Here is a 27,769-nt window from a genome sequence, read left to right as displayed (position 1 = left end):
CAAAATCATATCATGACTGGACATCGTTCATTTTGTGTGTGTTTATTCAATTCATGACAGCGCACAGTGCCCAAATCCCCACACACCCTGTGTCCATATGCACACGATCCCAGTGCTCACTGTAGTACTAACACAGAACCATCAGCATCCCTGTGGTTCAGAAGAAATCATCAATCAGTGATTGGCGCACAGCACGGCCATCTTGTGCATCGCGAACTGGCAGGGGTGCTGCATCTCCTCCATCATCATCATCCTCACCAGGTGCATGCAGGTCAATGCCAGGTAGAAGTGGTACGTTTCGCCGGACGCACATGTTGTGCAGCATGGCACAGTTTTTCCACCTTCTCAGGCCCATAAAGGAGTGCTCCACCAGACCTGCTGAGGCAGCGTTACCGTGCCTTCAACAGGCCAAAGGTCGGCTCAATCACAACACGGGTACGGGTATGAACCCGATTGTACTCCTCTTTGTGCCTGTTCTGCGTGTTCTGTTCAGGGGTAAGTAGCCACGGCTTCAAAGGATAGCCACCATCACCTGCATGGGAGCACAATGAGGTATGTGTGAGTCAATATCTGACCTGACACCTTTAGGAATCACTGCCATGGCTGCAGCTATTTGGTGTTATTTGGTGTTGACATGCACATGTCCCTGGATGTATGCACACAGGTTCATTTGACGCTATGTGTGCTGTACTATGTCCTGCTGGTGTGGTTTGTGTTGTCCAGATGATGCAGGGTGTTCACTTGCATGCTGATGCACATGTACTGTGGATGCGGAACACTGTATTTGTGATGTATATTACTCTGTATGTATTGCCACTAGTGGCATTGCCACAGGTGTAATCATGTTTTGTCATCCATCGCTTGACATTCCCATGGTGGCCTGCTTGTACGTCTGGCATATTGTCATTGCAGTGCAGCATTGGTCTTATGTATGGCAATGATGTGTCATATTCAGGTTGGGATGTTCAGGGCAACAGTGTTTAGCTGTATTGTCCACTCACCACCCAATCTCACCCAGGTGGAGTATGCATCCCTCCCCCCCCAATCTCACCCAGGTGGAGTATGCACCCCCCCCCAATCTCACCCAGGTGGAGTATGCATCCCCCCAATCTCACCCAGGTGGAGTGTGCATCCCCCCCATTCAATCCCCCCACTGCACTGCCATGGACCTGTCAGGCAGTTTACTGAGCAGCCAGGCACGTCATCCAGCATGTCACTCCATGTAGCGGGGTAGCAAGGAGTTACGCAGCACCATCGCATCATGTGTGGATCCGGGATATCAGACACAACAATGTGTGATGATCTTGCTGGAGTCACATACCATCTGCACATTGATGGAGTGGTATTGCTTACGATTGCAGTACACCACCTCTATGGCATGAGGGACCACCAATTCTACATGGGTGCAGTCGAGGGCACCGACGCAATTGGGCATGCCTGACAGTGCGTGGAAGCCTACTTTAGTGTCAGCGAGCTCCTGGCCAGTCCGTGGTAGGGATATGTGGATGCTTGCGTGCTTCAGGAGGGTGTCCAGCACTTGTGTCAGCATGCGTGAAAAGAGAGGTTGTGATATGCCATGCAGCTTGCCCACTGTGTGCTGGTAGGTGCCTGTGGCCAGAAAGTGGAGCACAGATACTACCTTCAGTAGAGGGTGGATGGCAGTGCGTATTTCTATCAGGCTGACAATGTCATCGTGTATCATGTCCATAATGGTGGTGATGGTGTCCTGGTCCAACCGGTAAGGGGTGTGGATCTGCACAGGGGTTAGGCTAAATGGACTGGGTCTGATGCGAGGGATTGGTGGCTGCCTACGTGGTACCACTGGCTGCATTGGTTGGATTTGCTGGGCCTGTCTCACCCTCCTTTTCCTCATGCGTCTCCTCTGTGTTGCCTGTTGTTGTTGTAGTTGTTGTTGCTGGTGTAACAGTACAGGCATGTCCTCCAGCCCCAGGATTGCAACAGCAAGTTCGATCGTTTTGGTGTAGGAAGGGGTGTGGTGTGTGGGTGTGCTCCTTTTGTGCTGGGACATGCTCCATTGCCTCCACCTGTGGAGATTGTGTACACCTGTGGCAGTTGGGTACACAGCAGATTGTTATTTACGGGTGATCCGTGATGCCTGTCGTACCGCCATTGTCCAGACCCTATTTACCGCCTTCGAGATGGCAGTAGGTGCATGCCCGCCTTACTTGTGATGTGATCCTGTTAGCGGCATCCCGGTATTGCCGCTGCCAATGGCGCGTGGACACGCGCATGCCGGTAAGAAGGGGCACGGTACAGGCGGTGGCGGTAATGCTGGGTTTTAAGACTCGTAATTGCCCGGACCGGTACTCGATGCCGGTATTACCATTCTGCCTTCCTTTTTCCATTACCTCCATGCTCGTAATGAGGCCCATAGTCTTCTCTTACTCTTTGTGTCTTAGTCTTTGTGTTTGTAACCAACAAAACCTTTGGTTGATGAACTTAGGGTAGAAATACGATAGTGAATAGAGTTCTTGTTCATGGCCGCCCACCACGCTTTGCCTCTCTCTAAGGCATTAGTCTGGTTTGTGGGTGGGGCCCCTGAGGGGTTGTACTTTCTCCTTTCCACCTATGAGCACCCCACAGTCCCCTCCTTCTGTGTCCACATGTTGGACACCAGTTTATTTCAGTCTGCAACGTATTTGGTCATAAAATCACCCCACATAGTCTCATGGGCTGCTGCCCTCCCATGCAGTGCTGCTGTGATCCTTTCCATGGTACATATATTCAATGCCACATTAACCAATACCTCTTACCCAGGGTACAGGCATGTTTCCATTTCATAACCAAGCAGGCCCGTGCCGCAAGCAGCAGGGTGCCGCCAGCCCCCTGATCTTGCGTGTGTCACCATCAACTTCCTCCATCCCAAAAAGGGTCAGAAGTGGCGTTTTAGATCGCTGAACCCCTTCAGTCTCCTTTATCCAACCCAACACTTCATCCCAATACATCTGGAACTGTGGGCATCCCCACCACATATGCCAGTTATCTGCCCTTACACCACATAGGCGCCAGCACACAGGGCTCACAGTCTGAAACATTTTTGAAAGCCTAACAGGGTCATATTGCCACCTGTAGGAGCTTGATGGCATGCAGCTTGTAACGGTTGGCAATTGAAGTCTGGATGGTCCCTCTACACAGTTTCTGCCACAGTTCTGGGTCTATTTCTCTTTCCAGATCCCTTTCCCACTTCAGTCTCAGCTTTTCGGTGGAACCCCTCCCTGCTTCCATCAGTTCTCTGTACGTGGAGGAGATCAGACCCTTCATTTCCATTCTCCTATCTAAGAGCTGTTCAAAGGGAGTGGGATCTCTCTGTATTCTTTCTATCCATTTCCCAGAGGTGAGGATCCCTTTCAATTGGAGATATGAGAAGACCAAGAGTGTACCCAAACCCAGCATCTCCTCTAGCTACGCTATTGTAACAAAGGTACCATTCCTCCACAGTTGACCAACTCTTTCATGTCCTGCCTCAAACCATGCTTAAAACCTCTCTGGGTTGGGGATTGCATCTCAGATTTCTGGAGCCCACAGATGGCTCAATGGAGAGGGCCAAGTCATCACCCCATGCATTCCCGTGCCCTGTCTCCATATAGCCCATATCGTGCCCAGGATGGGGTGATCATGCATTCTACGGGGGAGCTGGCCTCTAGGCACTCACAGCCAGTGGTCGAAGTGTACGAAAAGAAGTAGTGGAGCTATGTTTCCTGCTGGCCTGCATGCACTCCCCACACACCCCATTGCCACGACCCCTCCCACACTCAATACTCGAGAGAGAGAGAGCGCAAACAGAATCGCGGAAAGGGGGCAGCCCTCTCTCATACCCCTACTCAAGGGGAACCATCAGGAAAAGCCTCCGTTGGCCGCCACACAGGCTTGGGGGGATCCATAAACGGCCATAGTACCTCGCAGGAACCGTGGACCTAGACCCACCTTGCCCAACACCTCCTTAAGGAAGCCCCATTCAACCCTATTAAAGGCTTTTTCCACTTCTACTGACAGAAGGACAGTGTCTTGTTCCATTCCCTGTGCTTCGTGGATCAGATTTAAAGTATTGCAGAGCGTATCTGCCCCCTGACGTCCCCTTATGAAGCCCATCTGATCTGTGTGGATCAATTGGGGCATATGCACCTCCAGTCTCACTGCCAAACCCCGGATATAAATCTTAGCATCAATTCTGGGGCTCCCTGCCGTCCTTGGGGATAACTGTGATCATTGCCCTTAAGAAAGTTTCCAGTGCCTCCCCCATTTCCAGAATATCGTTAAAAAGTTCTACTATGAATGGAATTAGAGGGGTAAGAAATAGGGATGTAACGGTATAACGGTATACCGTTAAAGATACCGTGAACCACTTAATTGAACAATAATAACCGTCACATTGTTTATACCATTATACCGTTCATACCGTAAAGTGTGCTTTTCAATCTGATTTGGAAAGGCTGCAGTAAGCAAGTGCTGCGCAGTCTTGGTCTTGCACTGTTGGATGTGCCGTCTGCCAAGTAGTTTCAGTTGGAGCAGTTTTTAATGCCATTCCATAAACCACATGTGCCTGACACAAAATCAATATGTTAGCAATAGGAAGAATAGATACAGTGCCAAGAAGGAAAAGGGTTTACTTTGGGTTGGCGGCTTTGGGTTTTATATATTTACAATGGATAATGTTCTCTAAACATATGGCAATGGGGGATTTCCCTGGTTCTATCATTGAATTTACATATAATAAGTCATACTGCAAAATTCACTCATCTCTGTGGGTATTCCCTGCTGCCATACCAAAGGGTAACATGTCCGTGATTACTGAGCACCTTTTGGCCCGCAAGTAAACTAAAGGCTGTAACGTAAAGAGAGTGCGTCTGGTGTGTGTGTGTGTGTGTGTGTGTGTGTGTGTGTCTGTGTGTGTATATGCGCACAAGCGTATACTACCATCAGCCTCCATTGATCGGTGGCATGCAGGTTATCAAGATGGCAACATGTTCATCTTCACCAGTAGCCAGTGGGGGAGCATAAAGCCTAAATGACCACTTAAGAAAAGCTATTCAGTTTGCTTTGCCAGTTGCAGCAGGCCCCCCCCCTCCTCTTCTCCACACGTGTGTTTGTGTTTGGTGGAAGCAAGGCATTTCAGTGGAAAGTATGTTGAAAAGCCCAATTCTGGCCCTGGGTGCCTGGTTTTGTTTGTGATGCTAAATCTGTCAATTTATGACCTTTTAGAAAATATTTGTTAAGATTATTTAACTCCACCTGCTATACCGCGATAACCATGATATGCCGTCATTTGGCAAGAAGGTTATCGTACTGTCATAAAGCTAATACCGTGACACCCCTAGTAAGAAAGGACTTATAAAAGCCTGCCGTAAAGCCATCCTCACCCGGTGCCTTCCCCACTAGGATCCTTACCCCCACCTCTTTATTTCCTCAGATGTTATATGGCTTTCGAGGACCCCGGCATCTTCATGGGAGAGCTTGGGCATCTGAACTCCTTCTAAATATCACTTTGTTCACATAATATCTCTGTCGACGCCTGTTTTGTAAAGGTCTTTGTAATATGCTGCAAACACCTCCCGGATCCCTTCCCCCCATGGTCGTCTGTTTTGCCCACCCCTTCTATGGTCGGAAACCACATATCTGCGCTCTGGTCCCTCAGTCGCGCTGCTAGCAAAGCATCTGCTTTTTCGCCCTTTTCATAAAACATTTGTTTCAGGAATTGTAATTTCCTGACTATTTGGCCCTCCTCAAGAAGACGTAATTCTTCCCTTTTCTTTTTCGCCTCCCTATCCTCGGTGGTGTCCCTTGCCTTCTTGTCCAGATGGGCGATCTCGGTTCTCAGCCTGTTTTCAATGAATCCCTACTCCCGCTTTTTCCGGGCCCCTTCCCTGATCAGAATCCCCCGCCACGTCACTTTCCCAGCTTCCCACACCATTTTCTTTGAGACCTCCCCCGTATTGTTCGTTTTGAAATACTCAACTATCTCCTTAGATAATTCCTCGTGGAACACAGGGTCTTGCCACAAAGAATCATTACACTTGCATTTAGACCCCTTGTTTGTTTATTTATTTATTTGCATTTGTAAAGCGCTCACACAGTCCAGGGGCATCGATGCACTGTTACAGGAGTTTTTGTCTTAGTTGCGTATTTATAACACACTTAAATACCCAGAGGTTTCTAAGTGCGGACCCGGGGATAAAACCTGTGTTGCTTCATGTCGTCTTGCTTCCAAGGCGAGCATGTTGCTGCTGAGCTATCCTCCCTATCCTTGTGCGCCATCCCCTGTAAATTTAGGTCCACCAGTATCAAATCATGGTCTGACCCCGTGATCGGGGAGATCTCAGAACTCATTGCTTCTTCCCATAGGCCCCTGGATATATAGACGTAGTAGATTCTGGTGTAAGTGCCATGTGGGGACGAGTAAAAGGTCTACTCTCATTCCTCTGGGTGTAAATATCTCCAAATGTCCCGCAACCCTCCAACATTCCCCCCACTTCCCTGTATCCTGGCTTAGGCACTTCCTCCCTACCTCTCTCCCGGGTCTGTCTGTCGACCCTTGGGTCCGCCCTTATTGAATTCGCCTCTGAGAATTATGTGGCCCGTGGCTTTGAGCATAATGTTCGGGATGGTTTTCGTGAGATACCTCTGTTGCCCCTGGTTTGGACAGTAGACTGTCGCAAATGTAAACCTCACTTTCTTTATTGTCCCTGAGATCAGAAGGGGCCTTCCCTCCTCATCGTCCCAAACCTTCGTTACCTCTATGCTTAGCCCTTTCGCAATGAGAATCCCAACCCTGGCTTTCCTGAGAAGCGCTGATCCCCAATATTCCTGCCAAGTGCCCTGCTCTGTACCCTTCTTTCCTCTCCCCTGGCGTATTTAGTATCCTGCAGGAACAGTACGTCGAAGCTTGCTCTATGGAATTCCATGGACACCAATGATCTCCTTGTGGGCAAGTTCAACCCCTTTACATTCAGCGTCCCCACTCTCAGGAGACCTTCACCCTTGCTTCCTAGTACTATCGCCATCTTCTCCTCTTCCCTCTCTTCTGTACCATATGCACTCTGGGTGACCCGTGCCTATAATTGCACCCCCCCCCCAACTGACAAACACCCCTCAGAGAAGACCCTTGTCCTATCCCACTCATAAACAACCCCCTTCTGGCCCCCGCCCCCTTACCCTACCTGGCACCCAAATCCCCTTGGTTAGCATTCTCTGAGAAGGATCGAACCACCAGTTGGAATCCGCTCTCTTCCGATCCCTTGCACTACAAAATCTCGTACCCTTTGAGTCCCCCCACTTGTCTTCTATAAACAAACTCCCTTTACCCCTTCTTGTGTTAGCATACATCACCAAATGAAGTCCTGTCCCGAGGTGCCCTGGTCCTGTGCGTTAAACCTGAATCTGTGCCGTCTGGGTCGGGCATCTGCGGTAGGCCATGTGTTCAATTTTCTGTATTTCCTAGATCCCGGGTTCCTTCTCCTCCTGGGACCCTTAATCTGCCACCGCCCGTCGCCAGCCACTCTGTCCCCCTGATTCTCTGAGGATCCGGCTTTTTCAAGTAATTCCCTCTAGGCGCTCCAAATGTCTTTTTCTGTCGCCAACCTGTATTTCTGACCGTTCACTTAAAAAGAAATAGAGAGCGGGAATCCCCACCTATATCTTATTTCTTTTTCATTCAACCATTTGGTTAGGGGGGAGCACATTCTCCGCTTAGTTAAGGTCAATGAGGATAGGTCTTGAAAAATTGTCACCCTTGAGGAGCCATACATAACTGGACCTTTCAATCTCGCTTTTTCCAGGATTTTCACTTTGTCTGTGTATTTATGGAACTTAGCAACGGTCGACCTGGGGCCCCTGGGCGCTCCCGCAGTTCTGTGAATTCTTTCAATCTTTGCTTCGTCTATGGTGTCATCATGAAACACCAGTTTGCAACCTCATGTAAAGCTCTCCTAATGTCAAATTTGTTTCCCCCTCACGACCCGGGATACCAAAGAGTCTGAGGTTGTTACGCCTCTCACGGTTTTCCAAGTCATTCAACTTTATTCTGACCTCCTCTTCACGTCTTTCCATTTCGGTAAGTCTCACGTCCATTTGCATCTCTAAAGTGTCTAGAGAGGATTGATTATGCTCCACTTCCACAAGCCTTTCCTCCATCTTGTCATCTTGTCTATCCGTTGCGTGATCCTGTCCACTTTGCTACCGATATCGGCTCTCATGTTTCGTATTTCTTCCAATAGGGCAGCGACATCACTCTTGGTTGCTTCTGTTTCTTCTGGTGCCGTGGCCATGCTGGATCCTACGGTGTCTCGGTCTCCCTTTGCACTTGACCTATACTTGTAAATCGCCAGTCTCTGCTTAGCTGACATGTGCCTTTCTCTGTTTTCCCCCCGAAGGACTTCCCTGCGTTGTGACCTTATGCTGACACCAGGTGTCGGTTGTCGGCCTCCTCCTCTGGTCTCCTCCTCCAGAGTCCTTCGTATACTTTAATGTCCCTTCCCTCTGAGGTCCAGGAGGTGTGCACATGCCCCAAAGTCAGGGGGTCCACACCTCCTGAAGGAAACTCTGGAATTTATGAAGAGTTCTTTGTGTGGGGGCGGTTTGTGAGCTCAGGCCCTATGGCTCTGATGTTTCTGCCATCATTGTCTCTCCTTCCAACCTCAGGGATTTGGGACTGTTCCCTCCTTGGTGCTCCCTTCCGCCCCTATTTGCACCTGCCCTTCCTGCCCCCTTCAGGCGAGATCCCCTCTTCTTTTGGTGATCAGCGGTTGGCAGGGGAATGGCTCTAGTCCCTCACCTTTCCCCTCCAGGAGGGTATACCAGTTTTGGGTTTATTCCAGGGGCTGGTGTTGTTGTATCTCCCCGCTCGTGCAGGCCAGTCCCGTGCCTATGGGCTCAAAATCCCAGACCGCTTCCATGGCCCCTGTTAGGGAGAATTCTCATTTATGGCTAATTTCCCTCACCTAGTGAGTCCCCCAGCAGCTTTGTTCCACCTGGTAAGAGTGAGAGCTTTTCCCCCACTCTTACCTGTGTTTTGCTATGCGTTTCCATCTGTTTTTGTGATTGTGGACTCTGAAGTACACCACTTCAGTAGCCCCCTTCTTTGTGTGTGTCACACAGCACCTTCAGTGCCGTGGCACAGGGTTGTCTTTGAGACTTCTCTGAGGCGACTACTGTACCCCAGAAAAGGGTAAAGTTACCATTAACTTTACTTAGTCAATCTACCCCAGATCCAGTACACACCATCTTCCATGGAGTACTGGAAAGGGTTAACTCATATGCCTTTTTATCTGTACCTCCTAGAGCATTGTTTTGCTCTTTTAACATTTAGACTTGGCTGGTGGCAGTGGAATCTACCCTAACTTTTCTACCGTGATTATATTAGATAAACGTGGTACTGTTCTTGGCTATTATATTAGCCACGAACATAAACCCGCTTGACCAAATCGTCTTTCTTTTGGCTCCGGTTGGGTTTATTCGCCATTTCTTTTTGTTAAAGTCCTTCTTGTGTTTTACTTTTCGCAGCAAACTAGGTTTGCCTTCTTTGTTCACTGTCTTTTGGCGGGCTTCTGCCCAGAAGCCCTCCTCAAGGCGCCTGGGTGTCTAGGTGGGCTGAATGTGAGGGAGGGGTGTAGTCACCCCCTGCACAGGGTATCCTAGGAAACCCAAGTCGCACTTTGTCATGATTGGCCAGGGTAGTTGTCCGGGCTGGACAACCCCCCTGCTGGGTGATAGACAGCCAAGCTGCGTGAATGGGGGGTTTTCGCATAAAAGGCAGGTCTCTTGGGCTAGAAGTCAGAGAGTCGCCACTGGAACTACAAGGAACCAAAGAGAAGCGGAGAGAACGACGGCTGCTGCAACTACCCTGTCCCGGTGAAGCCCTGCTGCAGTCCTGAGCTATCTGCCCTTCAACGACTCAGAGAAGATCAAGTCCGGAGTCTTCTTCCCTTGAGCTTGGTGGGGATAACCAGCTCATCTTCTACAGCCAAAGGATCCTCTTCCGTGGTCGAAATTGCTGCACACTGCTGTAGTGGTCTGGATAGCCACCTGAAGAGCCTCTCCTGTTTTTAAGGAGCGCAACTTTATTCCGTGTCGCTGCTGCCAGCCTCATCCCTGTGTGGTGCAGACCCCCTTCAGACATCCTCCCTTCTCGACGAAGCTCCAGGAATCATGGGTCTACGGGAAACCAACAGGAACAACTGCCAGGGCACCAGCTGCACCATTGGAACAAGGTACTGTGTTCTGTTGAGGAAAATGGGTGAATCCCTTTTTTCTTCATTTCCAAGACTTGACCTTGTCTTCCCTCCTTCTTATAACTTTTGCTTCCGAACATTGACAATATCGAAGTACTTTTGGCTCCGTTGAATCGTGAACTGTTGGACCGTGTGATCTTCGGCAACTGGCCCCGGTGTCTTTCGACCCTGGCTCCGGCCCTTTGACTTTTGAACTCCTGTCTCTGAGTGTTTCTTGATTCTGCCTGCCTAACCAAAATATTGCCTGTGATTTTTGCCTCCAACTCCCTCTGGGTATCTCAGTTGCTAAGTGTGTTTTTGCCCTGGTAGCATTTCATGTCACGGATATGCGTTTGTTTAGTAGACCGGACTGTCAAAAAGTGATCGCAATCGTATCCGCGGTAACGTGTTTTTGTGCCTAACACCGGTTCATTCCAACACAGGGTACTTACCTTGAGACTTACTGTACAAAGTGAATTGGTTAGTTGTAGTACATTTAACGTGTGGTTTTTATTGAAGTTTAATAGAAGTGTTGTGTTTATAACAATTGGTTTAAAAATAAATGTACTTATATTTTTCTACCTGAAACCTTGAGTCAGTGTTTGCTTGAGTCACAGTAATTGTGGTCCCTTTGTGTAATCTCTGCTACTGCTCAAATACTCTTGAGATAAGCCTGGCTGCTCCGCCACTGCTACCACTATGACATATTAGTACAGGATTGTACCAAAGGTAAAACTTGTATCACCACCTGTAGTCTTAATTGTGTGTAGTGGTCCCAAAGGGCACTGCCCAGGATTCTGCCTAACAGCCCCTGTGCTCACGTGGTCTTCTCAGGGGTGCCCGCCAGTGTCCCATGCTACGGGGGTCCTTACCTCAGGATAAATCTGTCTGCTATGGTCCTGATGGGCCCTCCCCGCCTGTGCGTCCTTCAGTTGTTCTGTGTGTGTCAGTTGAACCCCTGATCCTCTTCTGTTTGGGACTACTTTTCCTGTTGGGTGGGGCAGGAGCCACTCCCTAGGTTCAGAACACTGGAACTCTTCTGGAAAGCAGGAACTCTTTTCTTACCTAGGCGTGGCTGTGGAAGGAGACACCTAAGCACTACAGGAGGCTAATTAAACCACACCCGATGGATGAATCTTGCTTTGCGTTATTCTGCATTCTCTGCAGCAGAACGTTCATCGTGTCTTCTGCTTCAGATCCTGGGCCTAAGGAACAAAGGCCTACCATCCTGGAATCCGGTCTTCAGCAGCACCTGTAAAGACAAAGAAAGAACAGGTTAGCACTACGGTCTTCAGTGGCAGCGCATCTCTTACCTGGTCCATCGGCTGTCACCAACGCCTCGCGCTGCATTCCGGCATCTGAAAGACAAAGGCTTACCTACTCTTCGCATGCTCCGGAGGTCTTCGCACTGCATTCCGGCATCTGAAAGACAAAAGCTTACCAGCTCTTCGCACGCTCCGGAGGCCTTCGGCGCTGCATCCCGCATCTGAAAGACAAAAGAAGGTGCGTTTAAAGACATTGGGCAACTTTATTACTCACGTGCCATTACTCCTTCCAACGCCGAATCCAGTGGGTATTCCAGCACCCTTCAGCTTCTCTAAAGCTCCGAACTTGTACCTGCAAGATAAAAGGGACAGTTAGTGCGCATCGTGAAGCAGGCTACAAGCACTTACTTACGTGCTTCCAGGCGCTTCTATTCCTCACGCGGGTTCGATCCTCAACTCTCATCAGCCCGCCATCCGCCATCGCCGGAACCCTGCAAAACAAGAGATATCATTACAAAAGACTTTTAAGACATTTGAAGTGCCCAGAACTTACCGTTCGGGCAGTTAACGACGGACAGCAGTCCTCTGAGGTCAAGAGGCCTGCACCCTTATCCAGTGAAGAAACTGGTTACGGCACCCTGCCCCGAGGCAGATGGAGAGCTCGGCGTTCACTTACCTAAGGTGAGGGTGTTAACCTTTGGGGTTCTACAGGAGAAGAGAAAGGGAAGAGGAGAGAGGCACCCAATAACCCCAGTTCATTAATCCCATATTTTCTATCTGCAGACATATTACTCTTCGAGTCAGACATACAGTGCACAGAGGTCCAGCCCAAAGAGCCAACCGTGTGTTACACATCACCTTTGAAGATACGGCATTCACCCAGTCAAGACCGGCACCTCTGCGGGAATCAGGTGAGCGTTACAGTGTGAGAGGGGTCCTCCTTCAGCTCATCTTGCTTTGTAACTCTCTGCTTTGGCTTGTTCCGGTGTCCTCTAGCCCAATCCACATAGCTCCTTTCAGCTGGGTGAGGTCTGTGAAGCCAGTCCTGCCCATGCTCCCGGTACAAGGGGGTGTGTGTTGGCTTCAGGCAGTTGGCTGGCTTTCTCCTGCCACTCTGTGTATTGTGCAGGTCAAAGGGATCTCTGCAGAGAGGTTGGCAGTCCGTCCCTCTCTCCCCTGGTGTACAGTGGTGAGGATTTGGAACTAGAGTGATTACACTTAGAGTGCTGCTATTGCTTGGGTTCAACTAACCACAAGGCTAACACCACTAATTCTATTTAACTAAGAAATCATGTAAAATATGGAAAACTACACTGAAGAGAGTCTTTTACTTTATACTGCTGAGGTTCTGAGAACCATGTGTAGGGATAAGAATATCTCTGGTAAAGGAAAAAAATCTGAACTGATTGCAAAGGTAATGGGAAAAAGTCTGGAGAGTGGGTCAGAAGGACCTACCACTCCAGCAAATGTGGATTTTGACGTTTCTGATTCTGAGAGTGTTCATTGTGAAGAAGTAGATGAGTCCTTGCTAGGAAACCCTGCAATTCCCTTGCCTGCTCAGAATGCACACCTCTGTCCACAGGGACCCCCACAGGTCCTATACTTACTCCTGAGTTTATTGCACTTGAGAAAATGAGACTTGAATTAGAAGTGAAACGTATTAATGCACAAACTGCCATGAAACATCAAGAGTTAAGGCTCAGAGAAATGGAGCTGAACCATGAACTAGAAATGAAGAAACTGTCTCTAGAAAATGCTTCTCTCCCAGAGTCCTCTAGGTCTTCAAGCCCTAAGAGACCCCATATGCCAAAGGAAATGATTGGTATGTATGAGACTAAACTTGATATTTTGGATTGGTTAGCAATGTTTGAGTACAATCATGGGATTCAAGGTATCTCATAGAATCAGTTGATTCCCTGGCTTTTCTCTAGGCTTCCCCCTGTTGCAAGTGGTGCTGTAATGGAGTTGAGGGAGGAGGATAAGCAGGATTATGAGTGTGTGAAACTAGCATTAATAGCTAGGTTTGGGAAGACCCCTTCCCAGTATATTAAGAGGTTTAGAACCCTCAAAAAGCATTATGGTACCCCTTGGGCTACCTGGGTGTGTGAATGTTTGAAAAACCTAGATGGTTGGGTTAAGGGTTACAAAGTGAACACTTATGAAGGTTTGAGGAATCTTGTAATGTTGGAGTCTATTTTTGATGTCTGCTCTCCTGAGCTTAGACAGAACTTGGCTGATTCAAAGGAGATCCTAAGAAACTAGCTAAGGCTGCTGACTTGTGGGTTGCCAACAGGGCTACTCACAAGGGTTCTGGAGCTACTCAGAAGAAGGATGAGGGGAAGCAGCCAAAGAAAGACAACAAGGAGAATTCCAATAATTCCAATCCAAAAGAGGGCCCCAAACATAACCAGGGTAAGCCACAAGGTAAACCGAATCAGGCTAGTGTACCACCTGGTTCCACACCAGATGGAGGCCAGGGCAAACCCCCATTCCAGAGAGCATTTGGAAAATGCTTTGTTTGTGGGTTGCCTGGCCATGTGAAAGGATATCCCAAGTGTAAGGGTAAACCTTCAGGGATCAACACTGTCTCCTTAGCCTTCTCCCAAGTGGATGAAGTACCTATGACCAGTGGAAACTTTCAGCTACTAGCTGATGAGCCCATGAGAGTCTCAGCTAGTGTTTCTTTAGTGTCCTTGGGTCTATGGGAACAGCAGAACTTAAATGTCTATAACTCAATCCCAGATAATGCTAAAGAGTATTATAAAGATAGTGTTCTTGTGAATGGTCAGGAGAACCCTGCCATCAGAGACGCTGGAGCAGGCATAACTGTGGTTGATGAATGTTTTTTCAAAGTGGAGGATGTTGCTAAGACACCCAAACACTTAACCAAGTTAGCTGGAGGCCCTGTGCAAATGGTTCCCCAGTTACCAGCTCTCATCCAGTGTAATGACATGACTGTCAGAATACCTTTAAGTGTGCAAAATAACGTACCTGGGAGGGTCCTGTTGGGTAATGACCTTAAAACTCTTGGAGTTGTGTCTAGCACCCCCAGGCCCCCCAGCAGAAGGAAGTAGGAGCTCACAAGGTGTGCAAGGGAGAGAACCATAAGAGGCTCTCCTGGGGACATGATAGAGGAAGCTATCACCCCAAGTCCACAGGACTTACTTACTGCCATTGCAGGACAAGAAAAGACAAAGGGGAAACCTACGTCTGCCAGCAAGAAACCAGCAAGCACTCCTGTGCCCAAAAGGACATCTCCGAGACTGTCCAAAGTCACACCTGTGACTCCCACACCAGCTGAGGCTGAGTGTGAGGTTCAACCCTGTATGGTCAAACTAGATACTGAGGAATCAGATCTAGAAGAGGATCTTACCTTGGTAGGAGATCTTGACCCTGTTGACCATCCTGAGCTGCAGTCTTTACTGGCAGAAGGTGGACCCAACAGAGAAGATTTCAGTAAGGGACAAAGAGAGTGTCCTACCTTGGAAGGTCTTCGCCTACAGGCAGCTTCTCAGCTCAATGGGACTGAGCCTGGGAAGTATAGGCTGCACTGGGAAGATGGCCTCTTCTACAGTGAACCAACTGAGTCGACCCCTGGAGACTACAGAAGACTTGTAGTACCTCTAGTGAACCGACTCCAGTTTCTGCAGTTAGCCCATGAGGTACCTTTGGCTGGTCACTTAAGTTTTAAGAAGAACAAAGAAAGGCTATCTCTGCACTTCTACTGGCCTAAGATGGGTACAGAAGTAGACAAATTCTGCAGAAGCTGCCACACTTGTCAAACCTCTGGCAAGAGTGGATCCAAGAATGTGGCATGGCACCCTTAGTGCCTCTCCCAGTGGCGGGAATTCCTTTTGAGAGGGTTGGGATTGACATTGTTGGTCCTCTTGACCCTCCCACAACTTCAGGCAACAGGTTTATCCTGGATGTAGTGGACCATGCCACTAGGTTTCCTGAAGCTATACCTATGAGGACTGTTACGGCTCCGGCTGTAGCTAAGGCCCTATTTGGTATTTTTACCAGAGTAGGTTTTCCTAAGGAGGTGATATCTGACAGGGGATCACATGTTATGTCCCACTACATGCAAACCATGTGGAAAACCTGTGGAGTTACCTACAAGTTCTCAACTGCCTACCACCCCAAACCAATGGGATGGTAGAGAGGTTTAACAGAACTATGAAGAGCATGATGGGTGCTTTAGAAGAACCCCTTAGAAGAAAGTGGGACCTTCTACTGCCATGCCTTCTCTTTGCATATAAAGAAGTCCCTCAGGAGGGAGTAGGATTTAGTCCCTTCGAAACTCTTTATGGCCATCCAATCAGAGGTCCATTGGCCCTGATTAAGGAGGGGTTGGAGAGTGCTCCTTCCCCCAAGCCCGTCAGAGTGACTGACTATGTGATAGGTCTCCAGAGGAGAATGTCACACATGATGGCAGAGGCAAGTGATAACTTGAAGGCTGGTCAAGCTCTGGTCAAACATTGGCATGGCCAGAAGGCTAACATGGTTGAGTTTAATCAAGACCAGCTTTTTCTTGTTATGGTCCCCATAAGGCAGAGGGCCTTGCAGGACAAATGGATAGGACCCTTCAAAGTTGTGGGTAAACTTGGAGAGGTGAACTATCTGGTGGACCTAGGCAATCCTAAGGAGGCTTCCAGAGTCTTTCACACCAACCGTTTAAAGGCTTATGTCTCCAGACCTGACATAGGAGCTTTGCTTCTAGCTTCAGCTCAGGAGGAGGAGGAGAGTGAACCTCTACCTGACCTCCTCAGAGGCTTACCTTAAGATGAGCAAGTGGAAGGAGTTAACCTCTCTTACAGTCTCACATCTGACCAGCAGGATGAGTGCAAGTTACTGTTAAATCCGTTTTCCTCCTGTTCTCACTTTCACCAGGCTTGACCCCTTGGGGCCAGCATGACATACACACTGGTGACTGTCTGCCTGTCAAAAGCAGGGGGTACAGAATGTCAGACAATGTCAGATCCCACATAAGGAATGAGGTCAACAAGATGCTTGAACTCTGGGTAATAGAACCCTCTACTAGCCCATGGTCTAGCCCAGTTGTTATTGAACCAAAGGCAGGATCCAAGGAGTTGAGATTCTGCGTGGACTATAGAGCTCTAAATGCAGTAACCACGACTGATGCCCATCCTTTGCTTAGGACAGATGAGCTGGTGGACAAACTTGGTGCAGCCAAGTACCTCAGCACATTTGACCTAACGTCAGGCTATTGGCAAATAGCCCTGACAGACCATGCCACGGAGAAAACTGCATTCTCCACCCCAGCTGGCCTCTACCAACTCAAGGTAATGCCTTTTGGATTAAGGAATGCACCTGCTACATTTCAGAGGATGGTCAATCAAGTTCTGAATGGGATGGAGGACTTCTGCATGGCATACTTGGATGATTGCAGTGTTCAGCCCTACACGGAAAGAACATATTGTACACCTAGGTTATGTATTGCAGGCTCTTGAACAGGCCCATCTGACCATAAAGGCAAGCAAATGTCAAATTGGCCAGAGTTCAGTGGTCTACCTTGGACATGAGGTAGGAGTAGGTGAAATAAGGCCACTGCCTAGCAAAGTAGAAGCTGTACAAAACTGGGCCACCCCTACTACTCAAACCCAAGTGAGAGCCTTCCTAGGTCTCACTGGGTATTATAGGAACTTCATAGGGAACTATGGGACCATAGCCTCTCCCTTGAATGTCATCTCCTCTCCCAAATTTCCTAAAAAGGTCAGGTGGAATGAGGAGTGCAATCAAGCCTTTGAAGGCCTAAAGAAAGCCCTTTGTCAAGCTCCAGTCCTAAGAGCTCCTGACTATCACCAACCCTTCATTGTACAAACTGATGCTTCTAATGTAGGTATAGGTGCAGTCCTTAGTCAACTGGATGAGAAAGGTAGGGAACACCCCATTTGTTTCATCAGCAGGAAGTTAAAGGATCCTGAGACAAGGTGGGCAACAATAGAAAGAGAATGCTTTGCTATTGTGTGGGCACTGAAGAGGTTTAGACCATACTACACCGTCACTATTCAGACTGACCACCAACCCTTGAGATGGATGATGCAAATGAAAGGGGAAAACCCAAAGTTACTCAGATGGTCAATCTGCCTGCAAGGATTTGATTTTTCTATTGAGCACAGAGTAGGATGTTTGTAACCGACTAGAGGTATGAGGTCCATACAGCAGTGGATTAAATCCTCCTGTCCCTTAGTCTGGGGGGAGGGGGGAGTGTTAGGGAGAATTCTCATTTATGGCTAATTTCCCTCACCTAGTGAGTCCCCCAGCAGCTTTGCTGGACTATTGGAGTTTATTTTTTTCCACCTGGTAAGAGTGAGAGCTTTTCCCCCACTCATACCTGTGTTTTGCTATGTGTTTCCATCTGTTTCTGTGATTGTGGACTCTGAAGTACACCACTTCAGTAGGCCCCTTCTTTGTGTGTGTCACACAGCACCTTCAGTGCCGTGGCACAGGGTTGTTTTTGAGACTTCCCTCGACTCCATTTTTGAGGCGACTACTGTCCCCCAGAAAAGGGTAAAGTTACCATTAACTTTACTTAGTCAATCTATCACAGATCCAGTACAACCCATCTTCCATGGAGTACTGGAAAGGGTTAATTCGTATCCCTTTTTATCTGTACCTCCTAGAGCATTGTTTCGCTCTTTTAACATTTAGACTTGGCTGGTGGCAGTGGTATCTACCTTAACTCTTCTACCGCGATTATATTAGATAAACGTGGTACTCTTCTTGGCTATTATATTTTCCTCGAACATAAACCCGCTTGACCAAATCGTCTTTCCTTTGGCTACAGTTGGGTTTATTCGCCATTTCTTTTTGTTAAAGTCCTTCTTGTGTTTTACTTTGCGTGGCAAACTAGGTTCGCCTTCTTTGTTCACTGTCTTTTGGCGGGCTTCTGCCCAGAAGCCCTCCTCAAGGCGCCTGGGTGTCTAGGTGGGCTGAATGTGAGGGAGGGGTGTAGTCACCCCCTACACAGGGTATCCTAGGAAACCCAAGTCGCACTTTGTCATGATTGGCCAGGGTAGTAGTCCGGGCTGGACAACCCCCATGCTGGGTGATTGACAGCCAGGCTGCGTGAATGGGGGTTTTTCGCATAAAAGGCAGGTCTCTTGGGCTAGAAGTCAGAGAGTCGCCACTGGAACTACAAGGAACCGAAGAGAAGCGGAGAGAACGACGGCTGCTGCAACTACCCCATCCCGGTGAAGCCTTGCTGCAGTCCTGAGCTATCTGCCCTTCAACAACTCGGAGAAGATCCAGTCTGGAGTCTTCTTCCCTTGAGCTTGGTGGGGATAACTAGCTCATCTTCTACAGTCTGAGGATGCTCTTCCGCGGTCAAAAGCGCTGCACACTGCTGTAGTGGTCCGGATAGCCACCTGAAGAGCCTCTCCTGTTTTTAAGGAGCGCACCTTTTATTCTGTGTCACTGCTGCCGGCCTCATCCCTGTGTGGTGCAGACCCCCTTCAGAAGTCCTCCCTTCTCGACGAAGCTCCAGGAATCGTGGGGCTGCGGGAAACCAACAGGAACAACTGCCAGGGCACCAGCTGCACCATTGGAACAAGGTACTGTGTTCTGTTGAGGAAACTGGGTGAATCCCTTTTTTCTTCATCCATGTCTTGACCTTGTCTTCCCTCCTTCTTATAACTTTTGCTTCCGAACATTGACAGTATCGAAGTACTTTTGGCCCCATTGAATCATGAACTGTTAGACCGTGTGATCTTCGGCAACTGGCCCTGGTGTCTTTCGACCCTGGCTCCGGCCCTTTGACTTTTGAACTCCTGTCTCTGAGTGTTTCTTGATTCTGCCTGCCTAACCAAAATATTGCCTGTGATTTTTGCCTCCAACTCCCTTTGGGTATCTCAGGTGGAAGTGTTTTTTGCCCCGGTAGCATTTCATGTCACGGATACGCGTTTGTTTAGTAGACCGGACTGTCAAAAAGTGATCGCAATCGTATCCGCAGTAACGTGTTTTTGTGCCTAACACTGGTTCATTCCAACACAGGGCACTTACCTTGAGACTTACTGTACAAAGTGAATTGGTTAGTTGTAGTATATTTAACGTGTGGTTTTTATTGAAGTTTAATAGAAGTGTTATGTTTATAACGAATGGTTTAAAAATAAATGTACTTATATTTTCTACCTGAAACCTTGAGTCAGTGTTTGCTTGAGTCCCAGTAATTGTGGTCCCTATGTGTAATCTCTGCTACTGCTCATATACTCTTGAGATAAGCCTGGCTGCTCCACCACTGCTATCATTATGACATAGTAGTACAGGCTTGTACCAAAGGTAAAACCTGTATCACCACCTGTAGTCTCAATTGTGTGTAGTGGTCCCTAAGGGCACTGCACAGGATTCTGCCTAACAGCCCCCGCGCTCACGTGGTCTTCTCAGGGGTGCCTGCCAGTGTCCCATGCTACGGGGGTCCTTACCTCAGGATAAATCCGTCTGCTATGGTCCTGATGGGCCCTCCCCGCCTGTGCGTCCTTCAGTTGTTGTTCTGTGTGAGAGGGGTCCTCCTTCAGCTCATCTTGCTTTGTAACTCTCTGCTTTGGCTTGTTCTGGTGTCCTCTAGCCCAATCCACCTAGCTCCTTTCAGCTGGCTGAGGTTTGTGAAGCCAGTCCTGCCCATGCTCCCGGTACAAGGGGGTGTGTGTTGGCTTCAGGCAGTTGGCTGGCTTTCTCCTGCCACTCCGTGTATTGTGCAGGTCAAAGGGATCTCTGCAGAGGGGGTGGGCAGTCCGTCCCTCTCTCCCCTTTATTGCCTTGGGTCCCGCTGGGGATCCACAATCTGTCATCGGCAGGGAAGGGGGGAGTCCGGACACAAGGCAGGAGTGGCTCCGCCCTCATCACTGACCCCGGTCTTCTCACCTTACAGTTCCCGCCAGGGTCCCATCAGTGCGCCCTGCCTTCCCCCCATAAGGCTCTACTCCCATGCTGCCAGTGAGTGGGAGTTGGGGGTCTGCGAGTGGGGGGTGCCGTTCGCCAGCAGAGGGAAAGGCAAAGCGCAGGTCACAGAGGGAAAGTTAAAGCATGAGTCCCGCTGCTTGATGAGACTTGCGCGCTGCTCCAATGCTCCTCCTCTGCCGGGACGTCATCCCTTTGTTCCCTGGTCTGCTTCCTTATTTGCCTTCACTTTCCGTCAGTCCTCTCTCATTGGTGTTCAGTATTGGAGGGGGGAGGTCAGCACCTCAGGGTCCTCTGGCATGGGGGGCCCAGCCGCCCCTCCCCCCACCTCCAGGTCGAGTCGGGCCTCTCCTTGGGGCTAGGAGCACCTGCACTCTCTCGGGGAGGCTCCTCCTCTTGTAGCCGCCTCTCCGCCTCGTTTGATTCTCCCTTTTGCAGGGGACCCTGGGACTCCATATTTCACCCAAATGGTCAGTGGGTGTTCACATACACGACCCAGCAGGTCTTTCCTGGTTGGGGGTTCTTTTACGGGGGGCTAAAACCTCAAAACAGCCTGGTGTGCTTGGCAGCTCTGGGCTTAAACTGTCATCGCCATGCCCCCCCTGGTGGCCACTCCGGCCTTCAATTTTTTTGAGGTTGCTTGGTCTCATGGCATCCTGCATTTTCCTGGTGCTAGAGGCTTGCCTGAGAATGAGATCCCTCCAATGGGCTCTCAGGACTCAATGGTCCTAGTTTTCAGACAGAATGTCAGACCACCTTAAAGTTCTGAGCAGAGTCGCTCAGGACCTCCTGTGGTGGGATTGCAAGGACGACATTCTCAAGAGAAAATGTTTTTTGCAGCCATGGCCAGAGATAATGGTAGTGACGGACTCCTCATTCACAGGGTGGGGAGCCCACACCAACGATCTGACAATCAACGGTCGTTGGTCTCCATCGGAGTCCAAACTACATATCAACCTTTTAGAGCTGAGGGCAATCAGACTGCGCTGAAGGCCTTTGTTATATCTGTACAGGGAAAGAATGTCCTGATAATGACGACAACACAGTGGTCATGTACTACCTTAACAAGAGAGGAGGTGTAGGGTCACTACCACTGTGCAGAGTGGCAATGCAGCTCTGGTTCTGGGCAATTCAAGAAGGAATCTCTCTATCGGCAGTTCACTTAGCCAAAGAGGAGAACACAGCGGCTGACACTCTGAGCAGGCAGAGCACAATCTCCCACATGTGGGAACTAGCTCAGGAAGTTCTTCTAGAGATCTTCACCCTTTGAGAAACACGTCAAGTGTATCTGTTCTCCCTGCTTCGATACGCTGCATGCACCGTTGACATTACTGCAACACACTTGGGCTATTATCATCTGCTGCAACACACTTGGGCTATTTTCCTCGGTCTTACGATTCCTTCTGCTGAGGTTTCATGGGGTTTTGTCAAAAAGGACAAGGTCGTGTCTCTCCTCGTCAGCCTCTCAATGTTTGCCGCCTTTCTCCTCCTCTTGAACTGCCAGGTCGAGATAGCTGTCTCATCGTGCGGTCTGCCTTGCTCGTAATGTTCTCTCTTGCTCCATCTTTTATCCCTGTGGGGAAGGGAAAGGGCTGTCAGGTGTGTGTGATTCAGGTTAATTTGCTGACTTTGCCTGACCCTTGTGTCGTGACATGTCAGATAAACGGTTTTAGGTTTAGTCCGGTGTTTTCTATGGTGTGAATAAGTGTTAAAGTCAGGAAAGGGAAGGGTTGGAGTGTGAGAGTATCCTATAGGGTAGGATGGGGCAAAGGTGTTACAGGGAATTGCAACCCTCGTATCAGGAGTGTTGATGGCCTTAGAAGGGGGAGATTGATAGAAGTCACCGGGATTGTTATTGTGAAAGGAACCAGGGGGATTGTGGGAACTGTAGTGTTTAGTCCAAGTAGACTGTGTGTTAGGACAGGATGATCTGAGGGACGTGGGGAAGAATGATTGGAGGTATTCGGATAGGGAACCGGAAAGCAGGCACTCCGAGTGAGATGGTTTCTAAATGCAACGGGGTGTGGGATCCTAGGGGGTTGGTTATATACGGAGGAGATGATAGATTTGGATAAAAGAGATTTAATAGGTGAAAGGGGGTAGTGGATGTGTTACAGCCTGCAAAGATCTCAGGAATCTCACCCTCCTCTCCTTCTTCCCCGGTATGATACTGCGTCTCACCTAGGCGATTCTCCCAAGCATAACCCTGGGTTCCCCTACGTAGGCGATCCTCCCTCGTTTGTCTACACCCAGGGTTGGGATCTGGGAGTGCCAGCCCGTCCCTAGCCACCTGAATAAGGGATTCTCAATGTCTCACTTGGAGAATACCCTCCGGATTCTCACAGCTAGGGAGTCTTTAACATGTCCATTTGCAACGCAAAAGAGGCTGTTTTGTCCCTGAAATAGTAGTCAATTGTACTCTGCGCTAGTCTGTGTTCTATGGAAGTATACTGTGCTTTTACGTGCATGGTTCATAGTAGGAACTAAACAGGGGTGGATAATTATCTGACAGATATATTCCTGTTCCCAAGCCCTCCTTGGTGTCAATCTTAGGAACAAGCCTATTCACATATGGCATGGCAGAGGACGCTGCATTCAGGGAATCATAATCTTTGTGCAGAGAAATCTCAGTGCTCAAGTTACATAACCGGCATAATATGTCTACCTAGGAATCAGCCACCCATTTCCACACTGATTCAGGTGTCTCAAACCCTTTCCATTCATTCAGTTGTTTTCAATATTTTGGAAAACTTTGCTGTGATGCCCGTCGTGTTGTGAATTTGCAGGTAGATCCTGCCATATTTGTCTTATAGAGTCTTTGACAGACCTTCCTTTGCATCCAAAGCAGACCTTCCTCAGACTCTATGAAATGCATGATTAACTGTATGACAAGGCTGTTTCAGGTCCATGGCATAGCTCCCTCTAAATCTGCAATACACCTGCTGCATCCAAGTCTGTGACAAACTTTCCTCAGGATCAGTACGAGACATTATTCTGAGTGCATAACATACATCATCAGAAACACTGCATAAAACACTGCCCTCAGACACTGTGACAGACCCCTCGCCTCAGACTCTGTGTCTGACCACCCACCAGATCTATGCCAGACCTCTGTGAGACGCTGTGACAGACCTCCCACTGATTGTGTGACAGACCTCCCTCAGACTTTGTGGAAGACAACCTCTGTCCATGAACGTGACAAGCACCCCTTCCCTAGTATTCATCACAGTTATACCTCAGAGTTCACGTGACAGCCCCTCTCCCCTAAGTGTTTGTTGGTTTGTTTTTTGTTTTGTTCATTTGTAGTGCGCACCAGACCCGAGGGTATAAGGGCGCAGCAATAATCACAAATGCGAAGCTTGGGTTACATGGTTGCAGAAGATACAAAAATAATACAAATTATGCACAATAATACACAATAAGAGATCATACACATCTACAGGTAGAGTACATATACAATGATAATAGAAAATAATGTACAGGCAGAAATGATGAAATGGAGTATGAAATACAAATAATAATGTACAGGGAGTGGTAAACACGGATAATCGGGTGAGGATAGGAGGGTATATATATGTGTGGGGGAGGAGGGAATAGCTCTGAACTCATTAAATACTATCCATCAGAACGTGGAAGATACATCCCTCAGAATCGGTGATAGGTCATTGGACCCTTGGCTGCTCAAGTCTTGATTAGAAACTTGCTACCTGATTTGCTGGACTATGCCTTTTGTTGCCCTTATCTTGTTTTTCTCGTCCTTTTCTTTCAGCCTCGCAATGTTGCTGGTTTTCGAGGAACTGTTCGCTACGCTTCTGTGAATGCGCACAAAAACAGAGTAGGTATCTGCATTTTATCCAATTCTTGTAAAAGTAATAGCTCTTCACAATTACTCAACTCAGAATAGAGGAACCTTTAATACGTAAACAAAAGATTCTGATTGAGAGTTGCTCATATGAATGCAATCAGAGCTCAATTTATACTGCAAGCAATGCCTCATCGTATTACGAAGTGTAAACAATTAGATCAACAGGACTTGAGTATCAAAATGAATTCATTTTATTTAGCATAAAACTCAATCAATAAATATGAAATGTATTAAACGACACACTTCAAACTATTAAACAATGCCAAGGATACATAAATCGCTGACAAGTCTAATCCACCTACACAACCTGACCCTAACTCAGGCAACGACAACATTAACACTTTGTTTCAAAATATACACAAATATTACTGATAATTAACTGGTCAACTAGTTTCGATGAATAGCCCACCTCTATCTGGCCTTGTATTCAGGATAAATAATACAATGTTACCTTGCATGACTATCTAAGCATCCCTTTTTTCGGTACAGACCACCATTTTATTAAATTGTACGATACCGCAGGGAACCAATGTGAGGCGAATCCTTCATTTAAACGACAACCTTCCTTCCAAGAATCTATACAAGTCATCAATAAGATGCTATTTTAGCTTAATGTAGTTCTTAAAACTGTAATCTTTAAAGTTTTCTCTTCCATTTTCAAACCCTCACAATCCCTGTCCAAAGTTCCATGAGTGACCTGTGGATCTAATTGTTTACATTTTTGAGTACAGTAACACATTAAAAGCAGTAAAAATAAAGTTAATATTGTGTTCATACAAATTGATCTCAATCTGAATATTTTGTGTCTGTATTTTATAAAATTCATGAAAGTAATCCATGGGGACATGTTGTATCATGGAGGATCTCATCCAGTGCTCTGACACCACTTACATGCTGTATATTGCAAATAAGCAACGTTTCTCTGATGTGTGTGTTCTTACAAAAACAAGGGTACATTTGATGAGAGGTCTTGAAATAGTGCGTACATTTACGGTCATCTCTTAATTGCAGGTGGGGATCATTAAGATTTCTTCCGTAGTATCACATAATTAGGAGAAATCATGTAGTCCTATTACTTCAAAACACACAAACGCTAAGTGCACAGAATACACATGTTTATTATTGCAGGTCATAGGGCACACTAGCGGGTACAATATGCACATTGGAAAATTACAGTTTGATGTATAAATGGAGATTGTTCTTTGGCTAGGTATGCTTTTTATGCATGCACGCAGACATCCATGCAGCGCCATCTATGAATGCAGAATGGTTCCCATACCTTGTATTTGCTATTTTCACGTCACTATCATGGCAAGTGCTTTTGTAATTCAGGCACTATATCATTTGGACTTGTGCTAGTCATTGAAACCTCTAATCAATGTGCATGAGCTGGTCTTGTGGGCCCATCTCAGGGGCATAACATAAATGGAGATCTGCCAGGAAGAGTAGCTTTGATTAGAACTCTCTCAGATGATCCAGCTAATGTGAGAAAGCCTCTAAGGCTTAGTCATCGGCTCTTGGTGAGAACCTGTTTAGATCTGATCACCTGTCCAGCGAACAAGGGCTCTTCGGAGTCTTTCACCAAATGCTACTGGAACACGTCCCAAGGGCCACATCCCTGGAAGGTACAATAAGGGGTTTGTTACCACCTCTAGTGGGTATCGGCCCCTGGGTAAAAACAGCATTTGGGTCTCTGGGGTCTTCGAATGGATTGTGTCCTCCCTAGTATTCCTCATCTTATAATATTATATCTCTCCAGCTCTGCATTTCAGAAAACATTTTCTCGATAGAGTGCGCTGTATGCAGTGTCGTTGCGTCGATGTCCCTCGAGGGCCTCCGCCAAACGACAACGTCATTGTCAGCATAAATAGCCATGCAGCGCCCGTTGGCTTCAGTTCATTTCTCCGAGTTTACGCTTCGAGTCATTAACGGCGCGCTTCATTTTTTCACAAGAAACATTTCTTCTTCAAATCCTTCGACACCAAGTTCGGTTTAAAAAAATGACATGACTGCGGATCAAAGATGTCAATTGCGGATATTCGCCACATCTGCCTGTGGTGTCTGGGCTCCGGACACTGTACCGGCGACTGGGTTCTGTCAGGCCATGACAGAGAAAGCTCTCAGGCAGCGTAGAGGTAAACTGGCAGTGGGAATGGCGTCTTCAAAGTCTTCTTCGAATCGCGAGAAAAAGTCTGGCGAGTCTAGCGCCTGCTCCTGGTGTATGAAATCGAAAGAGGTCCCGATCGAGGAGTCTATCGCGGCAGTCTTCCGTCTTCTTCCTCAAAGAAGGCGAAGAAGAAATGTCATAGGTCTCCCTGTTCATCATCTGATTCTTCTACCGAGGTAATCAGATACCTGACAAAATCCGATTCCCCAACGAAGTGGGAAGCATTTCGGTCAGAGATGATGCATATTTTCGAGAATGCGGCCTCGACCCCCTCGAAAGAAACGCACAAGAGCCATGCCCCAGTCGCTCCCAGTGACGACAAAGGGAAGTCGAAGGTTACAACTTCAGGAAGGCATGCTAAATCAGTCCCAGCAGTAGCAACTTTACCCTCAGCCGCAGCTGCAGCTGCCTCTAAGCCACTCTGAGTCCTTGACCCACAAGACCCCGTTGGGAGGCAGAATTTCTCAGCATCTGAACGAATGGTGGGGCATTACTTCAGATGCTTGGGCTCTGGAAATGGTAGCCCAGGGTTACTGCCTTCCTTTTAAAAAAAGCCCTCAAGATCATCCACCGGGATACAACTCTGTCAAAATTCCGGATCCATTCCTTGTGCAGGAAATTCTAACCCTGCTAGAGAGCAACAATGGTTGGTATTCCCCCTACTTTCTGATACTCCTACGTCCCGTCCCCTTTCCTCCATACTTGTGGAGACATTCTGTCCTTCAGGACGGGACCGGAGCACTTTTTTCCAAAAAGCATCGAAAATTGAATTTATTTTTGTCTTTCTCTTTTTACACGGGGTACCGTACGCGGCCATAACCCCGTTCTCTTGAGCTCTGCCCCGCGCACCGCCCTTCTGTCCTTTTCTCTGCGCGGTCGGGGCTGGACGCACTTGCATCACTGGGAAAGATTTTTGTTTCCATTGTCCTTCTCTCCTGCTCCGGTTCTGTGGTTGCTTAGTCCTCCGTCTATGCCGGAGCGTCTGGGATATGTGTCCTGTTCTTTATGCGAACATCGCTTCGCTAGGGCGGATCCCCATTCTCTCTGCTTGGAGTGTCTCGGTCTGGACCATCGCTGGGATTCGTCATTTTACTGCGATTCCCTCTACGTCCGGGCACTCCAGCACCATCTTCTTCGATGGGAGGACCTCTTCCTCCACCTCATCTTCAGCTTTTCATCGACGAAAAGAAGAGACGCCCGGTAAGTTCCTTACTTTTTGGAGCGCCTCGGCCGGAGGACTCCTTCCCGGGGTCTTCTAAGTCCAGGAGGGGCTTGAGCAGCTCTACCACCAGGGGTTCCTCTGAGGTGCCTCGCAGGCCTAATAGGCATACCA

General features: G+C 48.2%; 1 protein-coding gene across 3 annotated transcripts in view; it reads left to right on the top strand.

Moving 5' to 3' along the window:
- TTBK1 (tau tubulin kinase 1) overlaps window positions 1-27,769 on the top strand; it is a 1,457,642-nt gene that overhangs the window by 580,154 nt on the left and 849,719 nt on the right. For all 3 annotated transcript variants that reach the window (XM_069608875.1, XM_069608874.1, XM_069608876.1), the window contains one exon: window positions 24,174-24,239. In XM_069608875.1, the coding sequence (XP_069464976.1) occupies window positions 24,174-24,239 (66 nt within the window). The remainder of the gene's footprint in view (window positions 1-24,173; window positions 24,240-27,769) is intronic.

Source organism: Ambystoma mexicanum, chromosome 4q, assembly GCF_040938575.1.
Source record: "Ambystoma mexicanum isolate Mex_15411 chromosome 4q, UKY_AmexF1_1, whole genome shotgun sequence".
Classification (NCBI taxonomy): Eukaryota; Metazoa; Chordata; class Amphibia; order Caudata; family Ambystomatidae; genus Ambystoma; species Ambystoma mexicanum.
The sequence above is the reverse complement of the archived record's forward strand: the minus strand, read 5'-3'. Positions and strand labels throughout refer to the sequence as shown.